A 21138-nucleotide genomic window follows, 5' to 3' on the forward strand; every position below is an offset into this window, starting at 1 on the left:
AGCTAGCCAGAGCCGACATAACATAGTAGTCACAGTATGCAGAAAGGGGCAGAAAGTAGCCATTGTAGAGGGTACAGGAAGGCAGGGATAGATGAGGAGTAACAGGGGGAAGGTTACAGAACAAATAATCTGTGACCCCTTAGACAATATGGCATTCCACAGCAATAACAAGAGAAGCATTGTCTGCAATGTAATAATGGATGCCCAGGCCTTCACAAATCCACACAGCCTATTTGTGTCTTGTCACTGAGTAACCCACTGTATCGCACCACATGCTTGTGAAATAACAAGTAGGGCAGAGATATCAGTGTCACAGAAAGAGGCAGTTTGCAGATAGACAACACAAAATCGGTCTGCACATTTTTGCATGCCTGTTTTTACATACTTTAAACACATTAAAGCCTGATCTATTGTCTTTGCAAAGGCTTGAGTTTTTTTCAGTGAGCTGCCGTAAATGCAAAGATATACCTATACATGGTTCTCATTCAAATTTTGCTATAGGACTCAAGGTGTATCCTAGTGATGAGGCCCAACAAGGGAAGCTGGTGTAGTGTTCTTGTGTTTGCATTCAGATGGAAGACAGCTTAGCATTTTGAGAATTGCTGTTGCCATTTTAGCATAAGCAAGGGCTGATTTGCACATGGGTGGTCTGTGTCTGTAGTGGCACAGACACCAACACAACAATGGACTGGAATGCAAAGATTTACAACCACTGGCTGAAATTAATTCAAGCATTTCACTCGTCTTGACTTGCTGGCAATTGATTTTGTGGTTGTTGTTCCTGCTGTTATGGCAGATTTTGTCATTTCGATTCCTGTTATTTTGGTAGCTGTTGTTGTTGCTTTTTATCTGCTGTGCTTACCTATATGGTCAATACTGTTGTCCCTGTCTTGTTGGCAGCTGCTGTTGTCCCAGCCATGGTAACTGATGTTACAATACAGACTTGTGGTGCTCGGCGGTGGCAGTCTTGCGACAGCTACATTACAATCCTGGTGGTCATGCCACCCTGGGACCACAGACACCACCAGGCAACCACCGTTCCCTGGTGGTGGTGTGGCAGCCCAGAGGCATCTATATGCTCCGTGGTCCCCCCAAGCATATTAGGAGTTTCCTCTTTGCCAGGGTTTTAATGGCGGTTCCTCCTCCAGGAAAACACTGGCAGAGAGGAAACATAGGCGGCCTTACAGGGCCCCCTTGTGCCTCACGCCCTGTGGATGCACCCAGGGGAGCACAACATGTGCCCCCTGTGTGCATGCACAGAAGTTCCAGCATGACATGGACTTCTCAGTCCATGCCGGAACTGTTTTTGACATTCCCATTGTGGTGCCTGTTTGATCGGCACGGCCGTGGGAATGCCAAAGGAATTGCCGCCAGTGACTAAAAAAGTAATTATATGGCGGGCAGTTCTCACACGGGTTTACTGGTGCAACGGTGGGGCGGTTCCGCCGCCGCACCATCAAACTCGCAGTAGGCCCCTTAAAGTTGTTGATGTTACTGTGGTCCGATGTGCTGCTATAATCCCAACTGTAGCTATGTGCCATTGTCACAAGGAACACCAGGTGCAGCATGTCTCTCAGGATGATCACCATTGTGAGATTGTAGGAAAAAATACTTTTTAGCTCATTAACCAATGCAAAAAACACAGTGAAATATTTATCTCAAGTCAGCACTGACTGCTCCTATTTGTATTTTGGGTTTGCTGCCATATGAATTCTGCAAATGCAAAAAGAACAATTGATGGACAGAATGCAGAACAACGTCATACAACGTCATACATTCACCCCAGTACAGAGATCTGGGCCGAAATCCATCATTTTTTTGCACACCATGCCATTCGAGTTTGGACCCAGCCATATGCAAATCAGTCTTGACCCTGCGCCCAATGGGAACAGTCCAGCCCGAACTGCAAGGCCAGGTCCTCCCTGGACTGGAAACAAGCATCCTAGGACCGGTTTCGGGCTTTCAGCCCTCATCAGCCAGCAGGGCCGGACTGGGAACCAAAACCGGCCCAGGCAAAGTGCTCGAGCTGTTTGCCACGGCCGATTTCAGCCGATTTCGTTACAGCGGCTGATATTGCAGCTATGCTGCAAAAGAGCCCTGTAACAAAATCGGCCCCCAGGGGCCAAAAACCGGCCCCCAACCCTGGCGGCCCACCGGGGAAATGCCCAGTGCCCGCTATGGACAGTCCGGCCCTGTCAGCCAGGATAGCTTGACTCCAGTGGCATGGAGAGCACGGGACCCACATCTGGGCATATCCGTCTCACTCGGGGTGACAAATGCAGATCTCTTGACTGGGGGTGAATGTTTTGATTTGTTCTGCATTCCATCCATCAATTGCGTGTCTTTTGCCATATGAATTCTGGCACATAGTTAAAGCTGCCTATGGTAAGACCTAAAAAGGACGCCCAGCACACTGACTATAAGTTGCTTGGGAGACCTGTAAGTGTGGTAACAGGGAGCAGCAGGAAGAGGGTACATGGGTGGTTAATGGACTTCAAGTTATTTTATTTTTCATTAATCTGGAGGAAAGCTGGTTTAGGATGTTTGCAACTCCTACCTTTTAAAGAGTGCAGTCAGAATTTTCTTTAGGCATTTTCACATCCTATAGCTGTCTTATTGCTACCTTTGTTAAAGTTACAGCACATGCAAACTTAAGGTTAAAAAAGTGAATGAGAATGCGTGCGAATACCTACAAAGTATCGACTTTGTAGGTATACCCAGCATTCTCAAAGGGCATCACCTAGACTTGCCTTTGGGGAACATCCATTTCCCATCCTTTTTCTGTACTTCAGCAGATAATTAGCCATCTATGAGGAATATTCCACTGTAGTAAGGTTGTTAAATCCCCCACAAATCTTGAATCTGCATTTGTAATTCCGTTCATATTACTCTCTTACTTTTTCCAGCCTGTGCGATGCCTTTGGTATGAAACTGTTTGGTCGATTGGGCACAAAGTGTTATTTGGCCTGTGATAAAACAGTGATTCAATTTTACAAAAGCATGTTCCAGGCTGTGACTAGACAGCAAGGCCTTGTCGACCCCCAAATTAGACTTTTTAATACCAAGTTTTATTTAAAGAATTGTAACATATTTGAACCGCTCGCTGATATGTACTCAATGGCTAATTTATCTGTTATAAAAAATTCCCTTTCATGAAGTTGAGAGAGATATCTTAAAAACAAAAGCCTGTTCTTAAAACTCCTTCTTTAATTTCTAGGCGCGACATAAAAGTGACAAGATGGTCAATAACAGGCCATCCGAGATCCTCCGGGGAAGTAGGTAAGAAGCAGACAGCTTATTGTATAATCTGTTCATTAATTAATGATGCCACATATGCTTTTTTTTTAAATCCGCTGAAAGGTATCCTGCTAGCGTGACCCGTGTCGGGAACCTGTCCCCTCTATTAACAACTGGAAAACTAGCATCTCCCCTCCCCTCTATACAGACACTTCCGGCTACTCCAGGACTGAGCACTTGTTCAATGAATAGGATTTCGGGTTTCACAGTTGTCATTATTTATTCAGCTCAATAAACATAACATAAAGGGAAAACTCCCTCTTTTCAATTAGCTGTTTGTTCTATATGTTTCTTAGAACCCCACAGCTGACCTACAGCCTGTCCTAAACGAAAGTAAGGGCCAGATGTACAAAGCTTTTTTGAGGTCCCACGACCAGTGGCGTAGCGGGAGAGGGGGGTTGGGTCTGCATGAGTTTTGGGGGCGGCTCTTACCTGTGACTGCCCCAAGGAAATCGCCAGCACCCCCCCCGTCCGCTTTAACACCCAGCCGCAAATGCAGGGGCCTCCACGAGCAGCCATATGCCTAGCTACGCCACTGCCCCCGACCACTGCCTACTCTTGAAAAATGAGAAGAAACCATTTAATTTTTCTTTTTGAAACACATCCCGTTTTCCTTCAAGGAAAATGGGCTGCAATAAAAAAAGAAAACTAAAAAAAAATTGCTTTATTGAAAAGCAATCACAGAAATGGTGATCTACTGACTCCAGCAGGACACCATCCCTGTGAGGTTTGCGAATCCTAATGGGTTGCAAAGCAAGACCTACCGCATGATGTAGGTCTATTTGTGACGCACTGGGAATCACACAATGTGTCAAAGACACATTTGTACATTAGTGTTTGCAATTACCAAATAGTGAATCGCTAAAATTCTCTATTTGGTCAGCGCAAATGATTACCAATGTATATCTGGCCCTAAGATACTGATTTAGATTTGGATGGTAACTGAAGATTCTGCAATATGTGGAAGAAGTAACATTTAGGGCTGAGAAATGGTCAGAGAATTTTCTCCACTGTACTATGTTTAGGGTGGAGGAAATTCTGCTTGAGGATACTATTGAAATGCAAGTTCTGTTGTAGCCACAAGAAAGGACTCTTTAATTCTTGTAGGCGACTCCTTTATTCTACAGTATGCTTCAAGGGAAAATAAGTATGTTGTCAGGTAAGGCACCACACCGAGAGCAATGACTTGTGTACTGAACCTTCAGACCCAACTGACATGCACAGCCCATATCAACACTAACCACTGTCAACATTCCAGTCATGCCTCATCACTAAGGCAGGCTGAGAAGAAGCATAGAACACAGGGTATAGATGTAACACATCCACTTGCTTTTGTAAGGACCGCAAAGAGGTAACACATCCTCTTTCCTTATTAGGATATTATGGAAGTACTTACACCATTTGTACAACTCCATACCTCACATATAGAGCACTGTACCCTTCTGCACAAACAAGACAGCACAGTACAGTACACTGAAACTACAATCACAATGTTCCAATTCTAAATGACACGTACATATGACACAATCCCCAAGCATACTTGCTATCAACCTTTAAAACAATAAACACAGCTACAAGGCTGTTCACCATCCTCTCTACAAAACTCCTCGAAGACACATCCATAAAAACTAAAATTATGTGGTTTTGGCTAGAAGTCCATGAAGAGGGTTGCTTTTTCGGGACGTCCTTCAGGGGTTCTGACATGACCCAGAGGAGTTGCAGCTAGAGATGTGTATTTGACTTGCAGAGCATGGACAGACCAGGTGAAGTTTTCCTCTTCTTGGGCAGACATTATTAGGAGTGTGCAAAAAAGACAGTCACATAAATACCGAAGGAGTCCTTAAGGCTCTTTTTTGCCACCAGACCCTAACGTAATGAGACAAGTCATGAGGAACACTTTAAGGGGCAACTGATACTAAGGACAGTCCGGATTCCTGGATGTCACAGAGATGGAAAGGAGACCTCATACAAACTTGATTTAGAGGATAAAGTGTAGAGACTGCGAGAGCACAACCTAGCAAGTGTGCTACCTGCAGCTTCAGATCATTTCTTCTGGCACAAAGAATGAAGACTGAATTTGGCTGCTCCCCACAAATGACAACATAGTGATGCTAGCTGACATCTATTCTAGGTCTTCAGTTCTGATCTAGCAATGGAGGCGAAAAAGTGAGGCCAGAGACAAACAACACAAAAGAAGCACTACAAATAGAGGCACCCATCTTGGAGTCAGGAATTGAGTAGGAGGACACACATTGGGGCAGCCAGTACAGAGCCAGGTGAAATGTCCACATATAAGGTGAACATTCCACAGCACTCTTAAAACTCCCTGGATAAAACCCACAGTATGAGCCATAGTGTCAGGCCACAAGACACAGTGAGGCTCACAAGAAGGCAAATTTAGCAGATATGAAACACAGGACAATGGAAGTTACACAGTTTGAGACATAAAACTACATTTCCCAGAGTCATAGTTGCAGGCCGAGCCACTAGAGGACCAGCACATGCAAGCACACTTCCAGGTCAATAGTGACAGAAAGAGTATTTAGGCTTGATTCACACCAAGCTCCTTTGTCTAGCAAGAGCAAGTACTGAGACTTCTTGCTACCTTTATGTTGGCATTTCTTAATACAAACAAGTTAATTTGGCTGGCTCCTTGAATTTTAAATCTATTGAATTTAGGAACATTTGTGCAGGCATGTATTGCTATCTTTGGGAAAAGAAAAACTAGAGCCTCTTCACAGGTAGCATTACTTTCCCTTTGACAAGGAGAGGAAGTCCTAGTTTCATACATCTACCAATTCCAGCAGCCCATGGTGGAAGCCAATTGGACAGATGAGTCAGCAGCATCAACTTTCTCTCAAGGCCTTTGGGAAGAACTAAAGAGACCCTTTCTTCAGTTGTGAATCAACCGTCCACCACTGCCAATCTTATATATCTCATGCTACAGAATGATGCCCAGCAAAGAAAAGGCCACTAGAAAGACAACATATTTCTGCAAAGGTAATGCTTCCCTCATCTACGTAGACACACAAGGAAAACTCTGGTTGTAAGGCAAAAGCAAATTAACTTGGAAAGTTCCATAAGACACTAACCACAGAAGAGAGATAATATAGAAGGAAAGTAGGCTTATGTTTTTCCTGTAATAACGAGTGTATTTTACAAAAAAAAAATGTCCCTGCCTGGAGGAAAAGTCAAGGACTCGCCTGTGAAGGGTGAGCCTATTGATTCCTTGTCTGGTTCCGAAATGCACCCCCAGTGCAAGAGAATGTGGCAGAGAGCATTTTCAACTCCTGTTATTACCTTAGCTCTCATTGACTGTGGAGCTTCTAGAATCTTCATGGATTTAAGATTTCGTGAAGGACATAGCTTACCTAAACAACACAAGGAAGTCCCCGATCTAATGGAGGGATTGATGGAAAACCCTTGATTTCTGGAGAAGTATTTTGGGCAACTCCCTCCTTAAGAATGACCTTCAATACTGTACAGTTCAAAACCATTCAGTTTGGCCTCATTGAGACTCCTACCTTAGATGTTGTGTTAGAAACAATTTAATTAAGAAGAGACAATCTCTCTCTTGAATGGATAAAAACAGAACGTTACCTTCTTATCACAAAGTTGCAGTTAGCATTTCTTTTCCGTGAAGTGGGTTGGAAAAGGTTCTATTCATGAGGTGCTGTGTAGTACAAGAGAAAGTGGGTCAAACATCTGTACCAGAGGAGTAGAAGGGTTTCCAGGACGTTCTCAGTCAAAAAGGAGCAGATCAATTGCCACCTCATTGTCCATATGATCGTCCTATAGGTTTTTTTCTTGGAGCCAAGATTCCACATGGGAGAATATTTCCATTAACAGTGAAAGATGATAAGAATTTTCAAGAGTACATGATTGAAAATCTATGGAAGAAATTCATTCAGCATTCCACTTCAAAAGCTGGGGCCTTATATGTTCATCGTTCGGGTGTGGCATAATGGCCAGAGCTGCCGACTTTGGCGCTGGGAAACCAGGTCTGAGTCTTGCCATCGGCTCAACATCCTCTGATTCTGGTGCTCATGTAAAGCGCTCCAATATCTTCAGGTCAAGTTTGCAATATATAAAACTGCAAACAAAAAATCCCTAAACTGGGAGGGGGATTTCAAACTTGTATAGACTATAGAGAACTCAATGCAGTAACAAACCAAAATGGATACCTCTTACCTTTAATATCAGTTGTCTTAGATCGGATCAAGTCAGCAAAGATCTTTTTAAAGATTGGTCTATGAGGAGCATACAACTTGGTGCACATTCAAAAAGGGGATGAATAAAAGACTGTGTTGAACACAGGGGCCTCATTTATGGGGGGATTGGTGTAAGGCAGCGCCTCAAGTCTTCTTGCTGCACTGGTCTACCCCAATGTGAAAAGGCAGTAATGCACTCTACTAATGAAATACCCTGCCCTGGTGCACAATTTGATGCTTAGTGCCAATGTAGGCACACTTTTCCCATGGTGCAAGTGTGTCTGCGTTGCATGCAGGATTGTTTATGAGCAGGAAGGGGCACCTTCCTGGTCATAAACAATCCTGAGAAGCATTTTCCTCTTCCCATGATGGAAAGAGGAACAAATGAGGAGAAATACAAATATTTCTCCTTGTTAGGCCTGCTCTGGGGAGGCGTAAGGTTTTGGCTCTGCCCCAGCTTTCTGTGAATTAGTAAATCTGGGGCAGCATCAAAATCCATAGGTTTTGCATTGGAAAACCTACTGCAACACCCATGAAATGCCTCCCTGGCACAGAGTAAGGCAACGCAGTGGCTTGCGCTGCTTCGTATTACTCCACATCTATGAGACCATGCAAAGCCACGCAGAGTGGCCTTGGATATGATTGAGAGGCTTGCACCACCGGAGCATGAAAATAAGTAACACCCTGGCAGCGCAAGCCTCTCATAAATAAGCCTCCCCCAGGTGTGGACATTTTGAATATTTTGTGATGACCTTTGGGTTATGCAATGCATGAGCAGTCTTGCAACTTTTTCTCCTGGGGTTCATTGGAAACATATTATTATCACTCTTGATAACACATTATTATTTCCTGGATCTTTGAAAGACCACCATAAACATGTCAAAGATGTACTAAGATATTAAAGTCATTTATGAATACACCTATTTTAAGAAATCCAGAGTGCACTTTTCCCTTCATTGTTGAGATAGAAGTGTCATCCTTCGCTGTTGGAGCTATCCTGTCCCAGGAAGATCTGGCAGCCAATGAAATTCATTCTGTGGCTTACTATTCAGGAACTTTAACATCATCTCAAACTAACTACACAATATATGAAAGGGAACGACTGGAGATAAAGAATCCTTTGTCTCACTGAAGCCATTATTTTAAAGGATCCCAGCACAGAATTACCAACAGGATAGATCACAAAAATGTAGGATACCTTAAGTCCGTGAAATAAATAAACCTCAAACATACCAGGTGGTCCTTGTTTTTTTTCTAGGTTTGACTCTGAGGTCAGCTACAGACCAGGCATTAGACATGGGAAACTGACACCTTATCTAGGAAAGATTAAGAACTTGAACCCATCAGCAGCCCTCTATCTATTCGGGCAATTTGAAAAAGAAGTTCCTCGAATCACAGCACGGATTTGTACAGCAGCTCTTGAAAAGCTATAAGAAAATTGATGCATATCGCTGAAATTTGCAAAATCCTTGTAAAAGAATGAAAGAAGAGGAACTCCTATGGGAAAATAATAGGGTCTTTATTCTGGAAAAAGATCTTCAGCACCAGATCTTATGGAGATGCCAGTTGAACGGAATTGCCCGCAGTAGGCCATCCTGATATAGAAAAGTCACAATAATTTATACCTCTGCAATTTTGGTGACCGAATCTCAGAAAAGATATTGATTGTCATGTTAAACACTGTATAGTGGGCGCTCAAGCCAAAAGCTCAAGAAGAAATCTGTCAAGATTGCTATAGACACTCCACACTCCCCAGCAACCTTGGTCCCATATATTTATGGATTTTATCACAGATCTACCTCCATCAGATGAAAAAACAGTAACTTTATTTATAGTAGACTACTTTACTAAAAGTGCCCATTAAATTCCTCTTAACGGATTACCCACCGTCCCTTGCCTAGCCATTAACTTTCTGAAAGAGGTAGTAAGGTTTCATGAATTACCTACTGTCATTGTCACTGATCGAGAATCCCACTTTATTGCAAAGTTTTAGAAGGCTTTCCTACTATACTACAAATGGAGTAGTACAGTACTTGTCTGCAAGTTGCCATCCACAACCTGACTGGCAGTCGGAGAGGCTGAATCAGATTTTGTAATAATAACTCAGGTGTTTCCTAACGAGTCATGCAGTCATGCAGACAAATAAGCATGATTGTGACCAATAGCTGAATTCTACAATTATACCCTTTGTTCAACAGAGGATAACCCTGATATTTGGCTTCCAGAGTTTTCCACTTCATCTGTTCCCTCTGTACAGGCAGTATTAAAAGACATCAGTAATGTAGACAGATATGCATTATACCATTTCAGTGTAGCCAAAGCAGGTATAAGGACTTTGCTGACAGACATCACACTCCTTCTCCGAGGTATAGAAGTGGGGGAGAAGGTTGGTTATCAACTATCATAATTTCCTGGATGCATTCAAACGTTGTGCCTAAGTTTGTTGGTACTTTTCCAATCCTTAAGTTAGTGGGTACAGCAGCTGTGTAGCTTGCTCTTCCAAGTCATTGGAGGATTTTCCCAGTTTTTCATGTGTTTCTCATTTTAAAAGCCTATGCAGACACCAATTCCACTCCTCCAGCTGTAAAGTAAACACCAAAATATGTGGTAGAGAGTATTTCAGATTGTAGGTGGTACAGATGACAACCTCAGTATCTGGTGGCTTGGCAGGAGTATGAAGTGTCTGATAATTTGTGGGAACCAGCTTCATTTGTACATATTCCTTGATTGATCACAGAATTCTATAAGAGGTACCCATTTAAACCGAAGGCCAATCGGGAAAGGAATCATTGGGGGTATAGAGGGAAGGTACTCTCAGGTCGCGAGAAACAGCGAGGCACAAGAGAAGACAAACATGGAAGAGATGGCACAAAGAGCAACTCAAATCACACCATTTGACACATAAAACTATATTTCCCAAAGTAAAGGTAGCAACCCAAGCCACTAAAGGACCGACACATGAAGCCACACTTCAAGCTCAAGTGTGACACATAGAATATTTAGACTTGACTCACAGTGAATTCCCCTGACTGGCAACAGTAGTTGTTGTGACTCCTCACTCCGCGCATTAGTTTGCACCCGGCTTGAATTATTCCTTCATCTTTGATGTTTTTCCCCTGTTCAGTTCCCTCAAGTTTGTATTTCCCATTCAGTCTTCCTCCTTCCTGGTGGTTCTGTGGCTTTCATCTTTGGCTCTTGTGTTGATTTTGTGGTGCACCCGAGGCTAGTCACACCGTACCATCTACTTGCACCGAGTTAAGTCCCAATCTTTGGTATTTGTATTTCTTTCTTCATGTATGTAGATCTCCTAGCATTTGTGTTCACTCACCCTTAAGTTAGGACTAAACCTTGATACCTCTGAGTAGAGATGCTGTGCTGTGAGTCGAGATGCTGTCCAGTCCTGCAGGAGTCTCTCTCTCTCTCTCTCTCTCTCTCTCTCTCCCTCTCTCTCTCTCTCTTTTTCTCTCTCTCTCTCTCCCCGTTCCCTCATCTCCTTTTAACTCTTAGTCTGGGTATTCATTACCATTCTTGACCTGACACAAGGACAGCAGAAGATTGGTATGGCTGCTTCTAAGGGGCAAAGAAGGGGCTATACCTGTTTCTTTTTTTAACCCTGAAGGGACCAACAGTAAAAAAAAAGGGGCAGAACTGCTTTCACAGTATACACTGATGCCACAAAGTGATCTAGTATTAGTTGAGCTGGTACAGATAGAGAAGTTCACCACCTGACATAATGGGAAAGTTGACAAGTTAAACCATGCTGGCAAGCAAAGAAAACTGGGGACATTGAGGTAAAATCAGAGGAGATGTCTAACCAATACACTTGTATCGCTCCAACATCATTTAGCCTGGGCATACAAGTGGCTGCATGATAAAGGAAAACAAATCATGACCAAAAACTGGAGATGTCAGAAAATTTGATGACTGAAAAAAGTCAGAGTCCTGGGGATGCTGGTGAGAGTTGGAAAAATACTGTGCTGCGTATTGACAATTAAATAAAATCCACTGATGCAGCTTCGTGTGCACACAGTCTTTTTTTAAAATAAATCCTGTTCTTATTCCTCTTTTCAGAACTACTAGGTGTTTTATATTTCATTAACACTGTCCACTGAGCACTCTTCTGTGTCATTTTGTCTCTCTATTGAAAGCTCTCCTTGCACAACAGTCATCTACAACACTTTTGTGATGCATTTAACATATCTCTGCAGCACTCTGACGTGATCATCTGTGTCAGCCACAGTTAGTACACGCGCTGCAGTTCTTCAGTGCCCATGTGCTCTGCTCACAGCAGCTCTCAGTTTGGACACCCTAACTTTAAGCACAATTCAGATAAGGACAAAAAAAATTAAAGCTGTAGGCTCTCTGTCACAATTGACACTGTCTTTCACCAGGGTCACACCTTACCCTTCACTTCAGCAGGCCTCTCATCCTGACTCACAGGATTCTACTATTCACTTTCCTCCATCCCCGAACTTGGCCTGCGGCTCTCAGGAGTGTAAAGACATTGGTGGATTGCCTGGCATCTTAAGTTTTAGTCTTCCATTTCAGTAGTTGAGCTCCTTTGTCAGCCTTGAGCACATGCAGGAAGCCTTTAAATATCTTGTTTCCAATTTTCCAGAGGACGTTCATTTTTTTTTGAGGCGGGACAAACCAAATGAACATGTTACTTACCTTTGGTAATGATATATCTGTAAGAGACATATATTAGTTATAGATTCCTTACCTTAGAATTACCCCCAGGCATCAGAATGGATTTGGAGAATTTTTTTCTTAGTAGTACCCCTGCACATCGATAGGTGGCGTTGGTAGACTCCGCGTCTGTCGTCAGCGTCGTGGTTGCCAGGGTGGCATCGCGGTGTCTACCTAGACTGGGCACCTGCACGCTGACATCAGTTCTGACATGACTTTCCACGCCAAAAGCGCAGAGCCGTGCAAGACACTGACCACTGGTGCACAAAACTAGGGCCCTGTAAGGAAGTCTCTATCCCTAGAAGTCAGTTCGCAGAACGGGAAGGATGAGTGGGGCAGTAAAGGATCTATAACTAATATATGTCTCTTACAGATACATTGTTACCAAAGGTAAGTAACTTGTTCATCTGAAAGAGACTATTAGTTATAGATTCCTTACCTTAGAATAGATACCCCAGCAATACCAACCCCGGAGTAGGGTCTGCAAACTAAGTTCACACCAGGAAGTCCTAGAGAACAGAACAGCTGAAAAAGCTGTCTCTTTGGAATTGGCTGTCCAGGCAGTAATGCTTAGTAAATGTTTTCAAGGATGCCCGAGTGGCTGCCTGGCAGATGTCAACCAGTGGAACTCCACATCCCAAAGCCGTAGTGGCTGCCGTCGCCTTGGTAGAGTGGGCGCACAGCCCTACTGGAGGTTCCTTTCTAGCCAAAGAATAGCAGATTTTAAGGCATAGGACAACTCATTGAGCGATGGTACATTTGTGCAATGCCCGACCTTTCTTGGCGCCCACATAACCCACGAAGAGTTGATCGTCCACCCAGAAGTCTTAAGTGCTGTCAAGGTAGAAGGAAGGTGCATGTTTTGGGTCCAGGCGGTGGAGTCTCTCCTCTTTGGAAGGGTGCGGAGGCAGGAAGATGGTGTGCAATGTGATGGTCTGACCTATGTGGAAAGAGGTAACCACTTTAGGCAGAAAAGAGGGTCTAGTACGAAGAAACACTTTGTCCGGATGGACAACAAGAAAGGAACGTTTGGAAGATAAAGCCTGATGCTCACTCACCCCACGAGCAGAGGATGTGGCAAGCAAGAAAGCAGTCTACAAAGTAAGGAGACAAAGAGGACAATTATGTATTGACTCAAAGGGAGCACACATAAGATAAGTGAGGACAAGGTTCAAGTCCCACTGGGGCATTACGAAAGGAGAAGAGATGAGTAATGCTCTTCAGAAATCTGTTAACCATAAGGGACTTCAAAAGAGAAGGCTGATCAGGAAGGCAAAGAAAGGCCAAAATGTCCGAAAGATAGCCTTTAAGAGTGCCCAGAGCAGAGCCCTGCTGGACCAAAGTAAGAATGAAGAGAACCTCTGAAAGAGGGGCAGAAAGGGGTTCCACAGTCTTTGCTGTGCACCATGCCACAATATTTTTCCATCTACAGGCGTATACCGTTTTAGTGGAGGGACTCCTGGCTGCCAAGATTGTTATTGTTATTGTTAGATTATATTTATAGAGCTTGCAGCGTGGACCATGAGCCAGAAGTCCCCTGGTCGCAGGATATTCAGTGCGTGATCGGTGGATTTAACCGAATGCCTCAGTAAACAGGATGGTGTTAAGTTTCTTCCTGAACGGAAGTATCATTGTTTCCCTAGGCATATTGTCCGGCAATTTATTCCAGATCTGGGGGATCACGACTGAGAAAGCCCGCCTCCCCCATGAAGCTCTATTAAAGTGCGGGCAGGCCAGCAGGCTAGCCTCAGATGACCGAAGGTAGCTTCCAGGCACATAGGGCTTCAGACGATTTTTAATATATTTCGGCACAGCTCCATACTGAGCTTTATGCGCAATGCACAAACCCTTGAACCTGACCTTCTGTTTGATAGGGAGCCAATGTAGCTGTTTTAGTAGAGGGGTAGCATGTGCTCTTCTAGGTAGTTTAAAGATCAGCCTTGCCGCATCATTTAGGACTACCTGAAGTTTACCCAGGAGTTTGTCAGGGAGTCCTGTGTATACTGCATTGCCGTAGTCCAGTCGTGACAGTATTAGGGCCGTCAAGACGTTACGGATGGTGGAGAATGACAGCAGGGTCCCAAGCTTGCGGAGTTGCCGCAACAGACCTGTGCAGCCCCCCACTACAGCTGATACCTGATTGTTTAAGGTTAGTTTGGTGTCCAGTTTGATGCCCAGGCTCTTTACGGCTGGCACTGGTGTTGGGGGTGGTGCTAAGCTCTTGGGGCCAGAAGAGGGTTGACCAAGGTGAGGCCTCTGTAGTTAGAGCCAGTACCTCTGTCTAATCCGGGTTTACCTTTAATAAGTTAGAGGTCATCCAGTTCATGGTGAGCCGAAGAATATTCTGGACATTGAGCTGTGCTTGAGGACAGTTGTCAACTCGTACAATTAGCTGGGTGTCATCAGCATAGTTGAACACCTGGCAACCTAGTTTTGCCAGTGCTTCTACCAGCGGCTGGAGGTAAATATTGAATAGCAAGGGGGATAGTGCGGAGCCCTGTGGTATCCCCCAATGCAGAGCACCCTGCCTGGAGGTATATTCTCCTAGTTGGTCTTTTTGAGAGCGTTTGTCTAGGAAGGAGTTAATCCACTGAAGTACGGTCCCGGTAACTCCCAGCTGCCTGACATGGGCCAGCAGCTGCGTAAGGTCCACCGTGTCGAACGCGGCTGAGAGATCTAATAAGATTAGTGCAGAGGGACTCTTCCTGTCAGCTGCTAGCCCCAGTTCATCCAGCACCGAGAGCATCACCAACTCAGTACTGTTGTGGGCTCTGAATCCTGCTTGTCTTGTGTGTAACAGCTGATGTTTTTCCAGGAAGGTTGAAAGGGCTCTGAGCACGTGTTGCTCATGAACTTTGGCCAGGAAAGGTAGCTGGGAGATTACATTAATATGACATTACAGACTTCAGGAGGAAGGTCAAGAGCTGTCAATTGTCACTGCTCAATCTCCAGGCAAGGAGGTGGGGGCTGGACAGTTTTGGGTGGAGGACCGTCCCCTGCTGCTGTGACAGAAGGTCCTCCCACAGTCTGATCGGAGGATCGATGGCCATGCTCAAGAGCTTCGGGTACCAGACTCTTCATGGCCAGTTCGGAGCCACAAGAATGACATGGGCCCGGTCGCGCTTGATCTTCAGCACCCTGGGTAGAAGTGGTACAGGCGGCTGCAATTCCACTCGTGACAAAAGGCATCCTTGGAGGAGTACCGCCTTGGAAGCTCCAACGCGCAGAACTGCTGACATTGTGTGTTCTCTTCAGTAGCGAATAGATGTAACCAAGGCGCTCCCCACTGCTGAAAGAGACCTTGCACCACCTCCGAGTGAAGACGCCATTGTGATCCATCATGCACCGGCGGCTGAGATCGTCCACCCTGGCGTTCAGGGAACCCGCCAGGTGTTGAACCACCAGGGATATGCCCTGATGTTCCAGCCATGTCCAAAGGCAAAGAGCCTCTTGACATAGGGTCCACAACCCCAACCCGCCCTGTTTGTTGAAGTACCACATGGGGTGTATTGTCCATGAACACTTGCACTACTCTTCCTTTGGCAGAAGGAAGGAATGCCTTCAGCGCAAGACAAATTGCCCAGAGCTCCAGAAGGTTGATGTGGAGCCTGGACTCTGCAGGAGACCAGAGGCCTCTGATTTCCACCTCTCCCATGTGCCCACCCCATCCCAGGAGTGACGCATCCATCACCACTGTGAACTCTGGTTGGGGAAGGTAGAGGGATCTGCCGTTGACCCAATCCTAGTTTGTGAGCCACCACTGCATCTGACTTGCAGTCCCCTCCGAGATCTGGACGACATCGGAAAAAATTTCCCTGATGTAGCGCCCACTGGAACTTCAGGTCCCAATGCAGAGCCCGCATATACCAACTGGCATGATCCACCAGCAGGATGCATGAGGCCATGAGGCCCTGCAGCCTCAGGGTCATTCTCACTAAAATCCGGGCTAGAGGCTGACACATCGGTATCATAGCCCAAATATCCCAGACTCGCTGCTCGGGAGGATAGGCCCGAAACTGCGCTGTATCCAGAACTGCTCTGATGAAAAGGAGCTTCTTAGAGGGAATCAGGTGCGACTTCAGCACGTTGACTGTGAATCCCAGTGAATGCAGGAGGTCCGCCGTAGTCTGGAGGTGGGAGTCGGCAGCCTGGGACGAGCCCACCTTCAGCCGCCAGTCGTCGAGATAGGGGAGCACTGGAACCCCTGATCTGAGCAGATGAGCTGCCACCACCACCATCACTTTGGTTTACACCCGAGGATCGCTGATAAGGCCAAAAGGGAGCCCGATAAACTGAAAATGCTCATGGCCTACCATGAACCGTAGGTAACACCGTGGGCAAGCAAGATGGGGATGTGAAAATAAGCGTCCTGCAAGTCCAACGCTACCATCCAGTTTCCAGGGTCGAGGGCAGACAAGACCTGGGCCAAGGTGAACATTTTGAACTTCTTCCAGAGGAAGCTGTTGACGTCCCTGAGGTCTAAGATAGGGCGCAAGCCTTTTTCCTTCTTGGGTACCAGGAAGTAGTGGGAGTAGCAACCACGACCTACTTCTGGCACAGGGACTCGTTCAATAGCTCCCTTGGACAAGAGAGCCATAACTTCATGACGGAGAAGGGCCAAGTAATTCACGGACGTGATGGAGTGTTGATGGCATGGAGGGAGGGGTAGTCTCGAAGGGGAGGGAGTGGCCCCTTTGGACTATCTGCAAAACCCACGAGTCCGAACTGATGTTGTACCAGTGGGGGAGGTGATGGCGGATCCTGCTGCCCATTGGCAACTGGTGGCCCTGAAAGGTCGGACTAGGAAGGTTTGGCGGCTATTGCAGGGGAGGCATTGGTGGACCTGCCCACACGCTGGCCCACAGACCTGCGTCGCTGGGTCCCATGTCCCTGGCCACGCATAGGCTGAGTAGCTTGCGCAGCCCTGTGGCTTTGGGTGGAACGTGGTGGGGCACGAAAGGGGCAAAAGGCAGACTGCATGGGGCGAGAAATTGCCGCGAGGCCCAAGGATCTGGTTGTAGCCCTAGAGTCCTTGAAGCGCTCGAGCCGAACACGTGACAGCCATCAAAGGGCATGTCCAAAAGTGTGGATTGGACATCCCTAGAGAAGCCAGACATCTCAGCCAGGTGTAGCGCATCAGGGCTACCGATGTGGCATTATGGCAGCACTTGCACGACTATATCCCACACCATGTGTGTATAACAGCCCAAGACACATGCGGTGTTCACCGACCACAGCCCTAAGCTGGCGGAAGAAAACATCTTCTTTCCAAGATGATCCAGCTTCTTGGATTTCCTATCTAGGGGAACAGTAGGGAATGTGCCTTTTGAGGATGAGGCTTGGACCACTAAGCTCTCAGGGGTAGGGTGTTGGGAGAGGAAAAGTGGTTTGCCCTGGCCGGTTGGTGGTGTCGAGCAATCATCCTGTTCACAAGAGCCCCTGTGCTGGGCTTGGACCAAGTGCCCAGAAGGATGTCAGTGAGGGCCTCTTTAAAATGCAGCAGGTGCTCGGAAGAGACTGCTGCCGACTCAAGCACCTCAGTCAGGAGATTAGTCCTGGCAGCCACCGTAGGAAGTTCGAGGCCCAAGGCCTCAGCTGTCCTACGCAACAGCACAGCGTAGGAAGCTCCCTCCTCTGTAGTCACGGTAGGGTTAGAAAGCATACCAAGGTCTGGGGAGGTATCAAAACCACTGGCATCACCCAACTCCTCCCGCCAGTCTGGTTCCTCGAGTTGGTCCGATAGAGAGTCAACAGACCCCTCCCAGTCCTCCTCTGGCTGCCACTCAGGGCAGAAGTGAACGCCAGGGATGAACAGTGGTACAAAAGTATCCTCCAGCGCAGGTACTGGCATCGGGCGATGTCGGTCCGACACCGTGTCTAAGTCGGGGGTGAGGCTGGGGTCGACGCAGGTTGGGGGCGCAACCGATGTCAGGAGCTTCGTCACTGGAATCGACACCGGGGAAGGTACCGTGGGTCGACCGGCGCCGATCCATATCCAGGCCTGGATCCTTGGGAACCCTGCGGCGCCTAGGCCGGAGCCCAGCCGAGTCCATGGGGCTTGAAGGAACGCGCCTGCGGAGTTGGGCTGCCCAAAGATGCTGTGAATCTCGAACGGCGTGGAGCGGACTGCCAGGCCTCCAAAAGCTTTCGGGACTGCTCCCGCAAGCACTTTGGGTTCAGGGCCCAGCAGTCGGAGCCAGACTTTTAGTCGTGGGCACGCTCCATGCACCAGAGACACACGAGATGCGGATTGGTGACCTACATCAGCTTGTGATAGTAGTCATAGGGCTTGTAACCAGGCCAACGGTTTGACATCCCTTTTGCACCAAGAGTCAAAGACGAAAAAAGATGTCGACAAAAGTTGAAAAAAGGTTAGTCAAAAAGTGACTAAGGGGCAAGCTCTCTCCAGATCTGCGCTGGCTGGCGCAGAAAAAGAAAGAACTGACATCCGCGCGATACCACGACGTCATCCCGGCTACCACGATGCCAATGACGGACGCGAAGTCGACCGACGCCACCTATTGATGCGCAGGGGTACTGCTAAGAAAAAAATTCTACGGATCCAGTCTTACGCCTAGGGGTAATTCTAAGGTAAGGAATCTATAACTAATAGTCTCTTTCAGATTATGTAGACACTTCTTTATCATGACAGATTTCATTTACACTCGGCAACAGTATTATGGTGTAGATAGGGTGCCCAAACAGGAACAAGGGTTTTTCTGCTCAACCTCTAGACCTAGCTGACATGCACAACCAATATCCACACAGCATTCCAGTCAAGCATCATTACACAAATAGACTGAGCAGCACAACAGAACATCAGGGATGAATGTGACAAATATCCTTCCCTTGTAGATAACATCATATAAGAAACAAATAATTCTCAGGTCCTGGCCTTTCCACAAGCCCACATTGTTCAAATAACCCTGAGGTCTGCTTTAATAAAGTACCCCCCCCCCCACACACACACACACACACTGCTTCTCATTTTTTAGATCGTTGATGTACAAATATAATTCCGAATTAATCATTCTATTTGTGCACCACAGACGATTGTTGGTGCTGGCAAAAAGTTAGCCTGACACAATCTGTCCCACTGCATAGCACAATATGAAAGAAGAGAGGGGGCCCACTCTCCGAGGGACAGGGCACTGTTAAAGTGAAATACACGAATCTCGAATTGAAACTAACAGAACTGTGCAACAATACCGATTGTCTGTTTAGCTTCAAATTAGAAAACTTTTTGCATAGAGATCGACATACAGCTAGGTCATTGACTTCTGTAAAAACTGTCTAGAGTAGCCCCGTGAGTAGGACTAGAGTGTGTGTTTTTTATAGCTATATTTTGTCCAAGGTTTGCACATTAGTGAGTGTGCCTATTTTTAAGTCATATAGGACTAAAATCCCCCCCCCTTTTTTACTGTGTATCTTTTTTTACTGTGTTTATTTATTAGTAGGCAATGTATTTTATTTGAAGTATTGTGTTCTCTTGATATTGTGCGAAATAAACTGTTTTAAAATTTTATTATCATTGCAAAAAAAATTTTTGGGTGACTTCATCAAAGACGTTCATTGACATTTGGGCTCCGACTTTAGAGGAACCTTCTTATTTTCTTCTTTTGAGTTTTAACATATGCCCTCCGTATGTATATTAAAGTACGTGTGAGTGTTTGTTTGAGGTGTGTTTAAAAGAATTTCCTCCGTGGGAGTTGTTCTCTTTCACTTTACCACTGCATAGCACATCCATGTGTCACAGGTAGCTCCTGCTCAGCTAATCACCTTATCTATTTCCATTAAAGCTTTTGCCAAAAAAAATGGAAGCACATCAAAGTTGGAGACATTGTGCGCCTGAAGAAAGATGATCTTGTGCCGGTAAGTGTTAGATTTGTTTTTTTTTCATTTTTCACCTTTCAGGTAAGGCTTTTAGTTATAAAACTGATCTTGTGAAGAAGCAGTGAGAGTCCATTCACTAATCCTAACATGACACGATGGTGCAGGTCTAGATTCATGTTCCCAAGTATCTGTGAATTTCCTCAGTGGTCTGTCTGACTTGTAATGCCTTAACCAAAGCAAGATAGTTTCTATTTGTTTTCGCTAGTTAAGAAATATAGTAATGTGAAAGACCCGGGATGGAACAAAATCTAAGCATTACTTAGAGCTGAACTTTCCAAAGCAGGAGCCACAAGCTCCATTAAAACTACAACCAGCTTATTAGGTCTGGCTTTAGCCAACACCTTTAATTTTACTAAAATGATATGTATACTATACTTAAAGGAGGAGCTTTCAGCCATCCGTCTATTGTTGCGTTATTGCGTCATTCATATTTTGCTTCTGCCCATTGCAGCATACAGCATGGGGCAAAAGGGTCATCCCACTTCAGCCATTGGCTAAGTCCATTGTGAGCGATGGGATTCTGTCCTTTCACAATTAGCATATCCAGAGACAAAGTGCTTCCCTTCGGTGTCAGGGACTACTCTTGGAAATGACAATATTCTTGTTTTTTTCTATTTAACTAATCGTGCACTGAAGCCTCACAAATTAGTGAGACACAAATGCAACAATACCAGAAGACCGATCCACAGAAAGACTGTAATGATTTTGTGGTGCAAATCCAATGAAAGAACTCTGTTTGCAGATCATAATCCACAGGATAAAACCACAAAACACATTGGTGTGTTTGAGTGCTTTGGGTATCCCTTAAATGCTAATGAAGTGCAGAGGCAATTACCAAATCCTATTCCAAGTAACCACCCGGCGATTGGCATCAGAATATGATACTGACGGTACAGGCACTTGATGAGCATACCTCTCAGGTCAGAGGTGAAGGACGTTCCAAGGGACTATCCCACATATAGCCGAGAATTAGCACAGAGTCGCTTAGAGTTGAATGGGAACAGTAAAATTGCCAGCTCTTAGCAGTGGCGAACATATTCTGTTTTTA

General features: G+C 45.6%; 1 protein-coding gene across 1 annotated transcript in view; it reads left to right on the forward strand.

Moving 5' to 3' along the window:
* Positions 1-21138, forward strand: part of LOC146798840 (phospholipid-transporting ATPase IC-like) — a 1543528-nt gene that overhangs the window by 386071 nt on the left and 1136319 nt on the right. The window contains exons 6-7 of the mRNA XM_085626157.1: positions 3218-3279; positions 19997-20069. Coding sequence (XP_085482283.1) covers positions 3218-3279; positions 19997-20069 — 135 coding nt within the window. The remainder of the gene's footprint in view (positions 1-3217; positions 3280-19996; positions 20070-21138) is intronic.

This window comes from Triturus cristatus, chromosome 9, assembly GCF_964204655.1.
Source record: "Triturus cristatus chromosome 9, aTriCri1.1, whole genome shotgun sequence".
In the NCBI taxonomy this organism is placed as follows: domain Eukaryota; kingdom Metazoa; phylum Chordata; class Amphibia; order Caudata; family Salamandridae; genus Triturus; species Triturus cristatus.